The following is a 9,641-nucleotide window of genomic DNA, read 5'->3' as shown; positions in this document are numbered from 1 at the left end:
TTTATGTTACAGTGAAAAGCAAGTTTACCGGAAACCGATGCACCTGTCAAGCAGCTGCAATGTTCACACGTCAAAGGCTATCAAGGCCAAATGATGAATATGCAAAGATAGAAGTGTTAATTGTTTCCTTGAAAAAAACTAAGTATTGTCCCCCTCCTTCCCCGCACAGCTCCAATAAAAGAAGGTATGAACGGAGCCAGGCGAAAAGTTGCATAAATTCAAGCAATATTTGCAAGCAGCAGCGAAGCTTGTGATTGCGAAAACTGGCACAATGCTGGGGTGGATTGTTACAAGAGCCTTTCTGGTTCTCCTGACCACAGGCATTACTTCTGGTGAGTACAGCTGTTCCACCAGCCGCCAGCCTTAGAATGCATGCGCAGGGCTCAGCATACGTTAATTCTTGGGTTTTAATGTCTTGCTGTATTAGGAACCAGGGGCCAGATGTACCAAAGGATTTTACCCATTCTGTGTCTATGGGAAAAAGCTTTCGTGCATATGGCCCCAAATCACTATACTATACAGGAACTGTGGGCCCCATGTCCTAAAAATACACTCAGTTAAACTGGTTGTAATTTGTGCACCAACTTTGACCGAATGCATTGGTATTTTCCGAACCTGTGTACTAATAGGTTGGTTCACAAAATACTGAATCATAGTCAGCGCCAGTGGAATTATGTGACTGTGCGGCTGAATCATTTTTGCATATTTTTAGCTTATTTGCTGCATTTGCTACATAGTCCATGATCTGCTGCATAATCTGCAGATTTTACTGAAACAATATTGTTTCTACCTCCGACGGTTCAAAAGTTACAACAAATGTAGCAATCTATGTTTCTGAGCTCTGGAAGAACTTCGACTGGCCACTTTTCTGTTGATTATTGCTATATTGCTTGCTTGTTGCTATATTTGGGTGTTAAACTAATACAAATGAAGTACAACAAGCCCCCAACCAGCCCCCAGACAATGTAAACAAGCATTACAAGCATTGGTAAATGCATTAGGTTTCGCCTTTGTGATGAATAACATTTTGTTTTTGTTGTTAGTTGAAGCTTGGTGAAAAGTTGTGCAATATAAGTTAATGAAAGTGCTCTGACTTTTTTTTTTTTAAATAAAGGCAATATATCACTTTTCTTTCCATTTACATTCAATTACGTTAGCATTATGTTTTAGGCTGCAGATGGCCCACCCAAGGTGATAGTTGAATACAAATCCAGCAGGATCCCAGTACTTTCGAGCATTGATGATTAGCAAAAATTATCAAGGCCCGCATTAACAATTTCCTGATAAAGCTATGATTATACTGCTGATATTGCAATTAAGTCTGAACATGCGGGGGTCTGAATGCGCAAAAAACAATTATTACTGCACAGTTATAAAACACTAAATTAAGTCTAAAAAGCCACAAAAAGTGACTAGTAAACTAGGGTTCAAGCAACACATTTTGAGCAAGAAAACCTGAAACTAAAGCTGTGTTTTGAATAGTGTTGTCCAGAGGCAGCTGTCGGTAAACAGCCCTGACAGCCCTTTTCAGACTTCTCTGGCATCAACGACAATGCAAAGCGCCTGTGTGACATGCCCGCGTCGGCTGATTTAGATGAACCAGCGTTTTCGAAACTAGTGAACCAGCATTTTCGAAACTAGTGACTCATTCAAGAGCAGCTTACATGGAGGAAGAGCGAATAGAGGAGTAGACCATCATCTGGACGCTAAAGATGTCTAGGCGCTGCAATAGAATGACGAAACAAGGAACGTATTTAATATCGCTTTCTCTTGTATGTAAATACTGATTTTGGCCACAAGATGACGGTATTGTAGTAGGAATTAAAACATAACACCAGATCCAGGCCTTTGAGAACCCAGTGAATGCAATTACGTTTACATTCCTTAACTTTTAACTTTGAAGAAACACACGTAATTGGCAAAAGCACGCTGGATAAAACGTGCAGTCTTCAGAGAACCTCAACAAAATACAGCTTCTCCCCTGCTTTAGATGCATGCAAGCAGCTTTAAATGCTTTCAGCCAGGGAAGGATCATGAAAGCTAAATAAACTCTGTGCATCAATCCAATTACGGAGGTTTCACCCATCAAAGCAACAAAGGGTGGATGTGGATGAGTACTTGGGGCAGCCTGATAAGAGAAAAGCACCCAAGGGACACTCGAAAAGAAGCCTACAACCAATACAAAGGAGTAAAAGAAAAATTGACAAGCACACAGACCAATAGGAAGGATGAGTACTTGGGCCATGGGAGTCTCAAAAGAGAAAAGCACCCAGAGAACACTGGAAAAGAAGAACTACAACCAATAGAAAAGAGGAAAAGAAAAAACGACAAGCACTCGGACCAACAAGAAGGGGAAGGGAAGGCGGGATGTAAGCCCCTTTTAAGATATATTTAGTACTATAGATTTCAGACAAAACCGAAAAATGACAAAATTAAGCATTGCAATGACAAAATGTGCTGCATTACACTGCATAATGATAATTTAGCTTTTCTTGCCACATAATTTACTCAACCCTGATGCATTATTTGGCCCTCCTCTGGCACATAATTCCAGTGGCCCTGATCACAGTGGGTCGCAATTCAATTTTCCTCATGAATATTAATGAGGTAGGTTGAAAATCACGACCCACTAGGAATCACGGGGATGGTAGCATGATGGAGGTCAGCATGGTGCTTTAAAAAAAAAGGCAATCATTTTTTAAACACAACCCATTTTCCGTAATAGAAAACTGGATACATTTTTTTTTTTAAATTAAAGCTTTACACACCTTTTTTAAAGAGTAGTCAGTGGTCCTACAGACCACTGCCTGCCCCTAAAAATTGTTTAAGTTCATATTCACAAAGTGGCAGGGGTCCCCTTTCCACTTGCAAATGGGTTACCACCTCCTTTAAGGTGTTGGTCAGATATTAATGTTTTGTGCCCTGATTTTGGTAAGGAATCAGTATTTGGAAGGGATGCCTTTAACACACCCCTTCCAAATAGGAATTTGGTGTGGTTTCCTCAACCCATTCAGTGGTTGATGTGGGCGGGCTCGGAGGGGTATGATGTGCCCATAGTTTTATAATTTATGATACACGGTTCCCCTCCTTTTTGTCAAAAGACAACCATCCCGGGACGGTTAATTTCGACAGTTTAAATGCCTCAGCTGAAGTGTCATTCATTGAGTCTCTTGTGCGTTGAAACCAAAGCCGGGCAGCCAACTAAACAAGCCTTCCTGCCAGGGTGCCTGCTTACCTGAAGTAAAATGCAAACGTGACCAACTAGTTAATCTGCAAATGAAAAGGATGCTTTGGAGCCTGGACTGGATTCAATTGACCTGATTGCCCAAAGCTTTGTGTTGACAAAGATTCTTTTCTTTTTGAGTGGTAGTGCAAAGCGATAAGAACTGGGCTATGAAGTGTGTGCTTTTAATTGTAATTGTACTTTTATATTGTGCTTACTACATCTGGAGGCTTTGAAGGGACAGTAATGTAAAACAGCTGCACAAGGTACGCTCCGGATATTACTAAAATCTATATGTTAGAAGCACCAATTTATCATAAACATTTTGCTAATTTTGTAGCAGTCTATTTCATACTGTGTCATGCAAGTTTAAAATATTGAATTACATGTTCACAGCGTTTCCTGCCACAGACTGTGACCTGTAGTCCTAAAAAAACACGTCACTTAACTTCACTGCACCAACCAAGACTTAGGGGGTCATTCTAACCCTGGCGGTCGGCGACCGCCAGGGCTAAAATGACGGAAGCACCGCCAACAGGCTGGCGGTGCTTCCCAGCCCATTCTGACCGCGGCGGTAAAGCCGCAGTCAGAAAAGGGGATCCGGCGGTTTCCTGCCAGTTTTCCCCTTGCTGGGCTGAATCTCCATGGCGGCGCCGCCATGGAGATTCCGACCCCCTTCCCGCCATCCTGTTCCTGGCGGTTTTCACCGCCAGGAACAGGATGGCGGGAACGGGTGTCGTGGGGCCCCTGGGGGCCCCTGCACTGCCCATGCCACTGGCATGGGCAGTGCAGGGGCCCCCTAACAGGGCCCCAGAAAGATTTTCACTGTCTGCACTGCAGACAGTGAAAATCGCGACGGGTGCACTGCACCCGTCGCACCCCTGCAACACCGCCGGCTCCATTCGGAGCCGGCTTCAATGTTGCAGGGCCTTTCCCGCTGGGCCGGCGGGCGCTCTCTTGGCGGGCGCTCTCCGGCCCAGCGGGAAAGTAGGAATGTCCTCCGGTCTTTTGACCGCGGAGCGGTCATTCGGTGGAGTAACTTTGGACCCCCTTAGTTCTGTGGCTCTCTGGTTACACACAGACCTCTGTCGTGCACTAACTAATAGAGGTTTCATAGTGTAGTATAGTGCAGTTCCCAGTGATCAACAACTTTTTAAAATATATTTTTCATTTAAGCTGCATGTTATTGTATATGTAGCTACCTAGTGGTGAAAGACCAAACAGAATATTTTATTTTTTTAGCCACACCTTTGACCCTGACCCTGGCACTAACTGACTCCTGCCGGACACTCACTGACCCCGCCCCCACTGCATGCAACATCACAGTTCCCACACTTTGTTTAATGCACTTCGATCACTGAACTCATTTACTATTCGAACAACCTTTTCAGAATCGTTAAATAAGATAAATACATTTGAAAAAGGGATTTAGCATTTTCGAACCTTCTGATTTACTGAATCTTAGGGTTTGTGATGGTAAAAGCATTTTGTACATGAGGCCCAAAAATGTGTTCAAAATGGGGTGTTCAGGAACAAGTGACTGACACCCCAGTTGGGGGTTCAGGTACAGACCGAGGTAAGCCGAGGCCTTCAACCACCAATAACCCCTGTGATGTCAACATATGAGGGTAAGTAATATTTTTAGGATGTTCAGTAGAAAACTCTCACCCTTAAGACTACATTGTAAGAAGTGACAAGTGAAAACAAAGCTGTAAACTTCGCACTTGTACAGGGAGTGCAGAATTATTAGGCAAGTTGTATTTTTGAGGATTAATTTTATTATTGAACAACAACCATGTTCTCAATGAACCCAAAAAACTCATTAATATCAAAGCTGAATATTTTTGGAAGTAGTTTTTAGTTTGTTTTTAGTTTTAGCTATGTTAGGGGGATATCTGTGTGTGCAGGTGACTATTACTGTGCATAATTATTAGGCAACTTAACAAAAAACAAATATATACCTATTTCAATTATTTATTATTACCAGTGAAACCAATATAACATCTCAACATTCACAAATATACATTTCTGACATTCAAAAACAAAACAAAAACAAATCAGTGACCAATATAGCCACCTTACTTTGCAAGGACACTCAAAAGCCTGCCATCCATGGATTCTGTCAGTGTTTTGATCTGTTCACCATCAACATTGCGTGCAGCAGCAACCACAGCCTCCCAGACACTGTTCAGAGAGGTGTACTGTTTTCCCTCCTTGTAAATCTCACATTTGATGATGGACCACAGGTTCTCAATGGGGTTCAGATCAGGTGAACAAGGAGGCCATGTCATTAGATTTCCTTCTTTTATACCCTTTCTTGCCAGCCACGCTGTGGAGTACTTGGACGCGTGTGATGGAGCATTGTCCTGCATGAAAATCATGTTTTTCTTGAAGGATGCAGACTTCTTCCTGTACCACTGCTTGAAGAAGGTGTCTTCCAGGAACTGGCAGTAGGACTGGGAGTTGAGCTTGACTCCATCCTCAACCCGAAAAGGCCCCACAAGCTCATCTTTGATGATACAGCCCAAACCAGTACTCCACCTCCACCTTGCTGGCGTCTGAGTCGGACTGGAGCTCTCTGCCCTTTATCAATCCAGCCACGGGCCCATCCATCTGGCCCATCAAGACTCACTCTCATTTCATCAGTCCATAAAACCTTAGAAAAATCAGTCTTGAGATATTTCTTGGCCCAGTCTTCACGTTTCAGCTTGTGTGTCTTGTTCAGTGGTGGTCGTCTTTCAGCCTTTCTTACCTTGGCCATGTCTCTGAGTATTGCACACCTTGTGCTTTTGGGCACTCCAGTGATGTTGCAGCTCTGAAATATGGCCAAACTGGTGGCAAGTGGCATCGTGGCAGCTGCACGCTTGACTTTTCTCAGTTCATGGGCATTTATTTTGCGCCTTGGTTTTTCCACACGCTTCTTGCGACCCTGTTGACTATTTTGAATGAAACGCTTGATTGTTCGATGATCACGCTTCAGAAGCTTTGCAATTTTAAGAGTGCTGCATCCCTCTGCAAGATATCTCACTATTTTTGACTTTTCTGAGCCTGTCAAGTCCTTCTTTTGACCCATTTTGCCAAAGGAAAGGAAGTTGCCTAATAATTATGCACACCTGATATAGGGTGTTGATGTCATTAGACCACACCCCTTCTCATTACAGAGATGCACATCACCTAATATGCTTAATTGGTAGTAGGCTTTCGAGCCTATACAGCTTGGAGTAAGACAACATGCATAAAGAGGATGATGTGGTCAAAATACTCATTTGCCTAATAATTCTGCACTCCCTGTATAGCGCACTACTCACCCATTAGGGTCTCAAGGAACTGTACGCATACCACTGTGGAACCCCTCTTGGCTTTTCCCTGTGAGGCGCTCACTCCTGGACAGCCCCATGGTGAAGCCAGGTATCCAAGCGCTGTGAGGGCTGTTGTGGAGATTAAGCAAGCTATTGCCCAGAGTTACACCTATTAATTAGATTAGGCACCGAGGCAAGAATTACCTGGTCCAAGGGAATTGAGCCCAAGAGCCACCAGGGTGGGAATTGAACCCTGGTCCCCGGCCAGATCTCTGCATCAGGGGTCTGACACTATAAACATTGTGCCACACTTCTCCACAAGTGAAGAGAGAGGGGGGGGTTTTACTGTCTGCGGGAGTGCGCATGCGTGTTACTTGCATGATGGATGTAGGATGTTTGCGGAGTAAGGGCCTGTTGGAAGGGGGTCTTGATGGATGGGGCTGTATGCTGATGTTGTTTGTCACTTTTTACTATTAAAGGTGAGTTCAGACAGTGCAATGCCTGCAGAGACGGTTCTTACAGCCTTGTTCACCTCTCGCCATGCTGTCCGCTATATAAGAACACAAGAAACAGCCAGACCCTTGCTTTAAAGAGGGCTGGAGAAGTCAGGAAGGCACATGAGGGTTGTGGGGAGGGGGGTCAGGAAAGCATGGGATAAAGGCTGGGCAGTGACGGTTCAGTACCCTACGAGCACTGCTCACAGCACTGACGGGTCAGATTCAAACAGAGAGCGGAGGGTCACCCCCACTCAGGCTGTAGTGTTGGGGGCCCTAGGCCCTCATGCTACCTGAAAGGAGATGCCTTGGACACACAGTTAGGGTTCATACAAATGGCCCAGGGCATGTGCGCCCGGCCTCTTGATGGATGGGTGTGGGGTGAGTGTGGTAGCCAGCCCTCAGCATAGTGGCTGGTGGAAACACTAGAATGTGTCCATCAGGACACTACATCCCTCCCAAACTTTATTGAAAGACAAACAACCAAGTCCAACCTGTGACAGAGAAACATGAAAACGAAAATAATCACTGAGGCCCGTATTTATACTTTTTTAGCGGGGCATTTGCGCCGCTTTTTGATGCAAAAGCGTAGCAAAATCACAAAATACAATTGTATTTTGTGAGTTTGCGCCGCTTTTGCGTTAAAACATGACGCAAATGCGGCGCTAAAAAAAGTATAAATTCGGGCCTGAGTCTCTTCAGGTGGTCCACCGGACATGCTGCATTGAACAGGAGCAGCTCGGGCACTCGGCATCATGGCATGCCTCTGTAGTTTAACTAGACTGCTCTGGACATGAATGGCAGTGTTGATGAAGTCTGGATACTTCAATCACCTGTCCATGACATCACAATGCACTCGGGCACTGCAGGTCCTGTCCCACCTGGGCTCACGGTAAAGAAGTCTATTTACAAAGTTCGATGCTGGTGCATCAGGATCAGTGGGGAGTCCACTTCAAGGATCTCTGGGAAGGCATTCAGGCTCCAAGGATGGCTAACCTCCACGACTGAGGATGACGTGGATGAAAAGAAGTCATCCATGAAGGCCTCTGTGCATCCGAACGTCTGCTGGTAGAGCAGCTTCAGGCTTCCCTCTCGTGCCAGAACTCCATCCTACAGGAGTCTCCTTGAGGCCCTTTGGCAGGCTGCCATGGGACAGTGTGGACTGTGCTGGGCCTATTGCAGGCCAAGTGAAGGTGTCTGTGAGGAATAGCCAACAGGACAACTTCCAAGACACGCTTGGAGCCACAAGGGTGGTTGTCACAGGGTTTGTGTGCTCTGGCCCTCAGAATTCAGGTGCACTGGCCTTTGTCCGATAGTCTTTGGTTGACCAGTCTCCGTCTGCGATCTCAGTGTGCTTCCCAGTTCCTGTCGTGGAGCTGCTTCAGACACATTCTCTTGGCAGGATTCCCCTCTCACCGAAATTCATTTGAGGTCCTTGCCCCTGGATTGCCATGGGACCACGTGGACTGTGCAGGCAATTCGTAGGCTGCGCAAAGGGGGTCGCTGCGGAACTCCTAACAGGGCCACGTCCAAGCCTCGTGCAACCCCAAGGGTAGATGATCCAAATGGTTAAATATGCTCTCTTCGTCAGGTGTCCGGTTCACGGGGTCTCACAGCAGGTTTCTGGGTGGTCAGCCTCCCACGGTTCCAGGGATGCCTCGTCAACCTCTGGTCTTTTTGCTGATATTGGCTCCACTCTGGTGGTGCTCTGCTCCTTAGGTGGTTTGGGTGATGCACCTGGTAAGGATGACAATCTTACTGAATAGTAGTTAGATCAACAGGTTGCAGTGTCGTTCTTGGAAAAGGAGTGACTTGAGGGACTGCGTGGCCACGTGCTGTTCTTGCTTGGCGTGTGCAGTTGGCAACAGGGATGCCACTGATGTTAAGCAGCCGGTGACAGGTGGCAGGACACTCGCAATGAGAAGCGTGGGGCCTGGAAGTAGTTCTCGCATGCTGGCGGATTACAGTTGGTCCACCCGCGGAGCTGTCTCCAGTGATCTCTGCTCACCCAGGTGGCTGACTTGTGATGAAGGATGCTGGCATAAGTCCTCAGTCCTGTCGCTCTTCTCCCTTTCTCTTGAGCACCTGTGGTGTTCCTGATCTTCTGTGTGACAGGTCTGTCACACCCTTTCTTCTTTGGTTCTTCACGTCGTGGTGTCGTGCCACGTTCCTCTCTCCTCTCCTTTTCCCTTCTTGATATGGCGTTGCGCTACAGGTCTCATGTTGTGCCACATGGACCTCTCGCTGGCTTGTGCTGCACCTCAGCTGGTGCATAATCTTCTGTTTCAGCCTTTCGCAAGCTTAGTCCTTTAAGTAGGACTTGATCTGTTCTCCTCGCAGACCTCTCGCAGGCCTGGTCCCTTCCAGGATCTTCTTGGTGGTCCGCTCCCTGACTGGAGGGTCACTGTCTCCTTCTTTGTGTCTTCACTCGAGGACGCAGCACTTGCGCCTCGAGACTTGCAGTGCTTGCTCCTGCCTCCGTTTGCTTGGCATGGTTGGTCAATCTTCCTGACCTGCTCACCGATGGGCCAACAGTGGCCATCTTGTGTTGCGGTGTGGCCGGCTGATGCGGCCTCTTCTCACTGGTGTTGCAGCTTGCTCTCAGAGGGCTCTGTCTTTCTCTCA

The 9,641-nt window shown here is 46.3% G+C and overlaps 1 protein-coding gene across 1 annotated transcript in view; it reads left to right on the top strand.

Moving 5' to 3' along the window:
• Positions 1–218: 218 nt before the first annotated feature.
• LOC138258867 (IgGFc-binding protein-like) overlaps positions 219–9,641 on the top strand; it is a 63,934-nt gene continuing 54,511 nt past the window's right edge. Inside the window, exon 1 of the mRNA XM_069206163.1 lies at positions 219–332. Coding sequence (XP_069062264.1) covers positions 272–332 — 61 coding nt within the window. The 5' untranslated portion in view covers positions 219–271. The remainder of the gene's footprint in view (positions 333–9,641) is intronic.

This window comes from Pleurodeles waltl, chromosome 9 (genome assembly GCF_031143425.1).
Source record: "Pleurodeles waltl isolate 20211129_DDA chromosome 9, aPleWal1.hap1.20221129, whole genome shotgun sequence".
NCBI classification, from domain to species: domain Eukaryota; kingdom Metazoa; phylum Chordata; class Amphibia; order Caudata; family Salamandridae; genus Pleurodeles; species Pleurodeles waltl.
The sequence above is the reverse complement of the archived record's forward strand: the minus strand, read 5'-3'. Positions and strand labels throughout refer to the sequence as shown.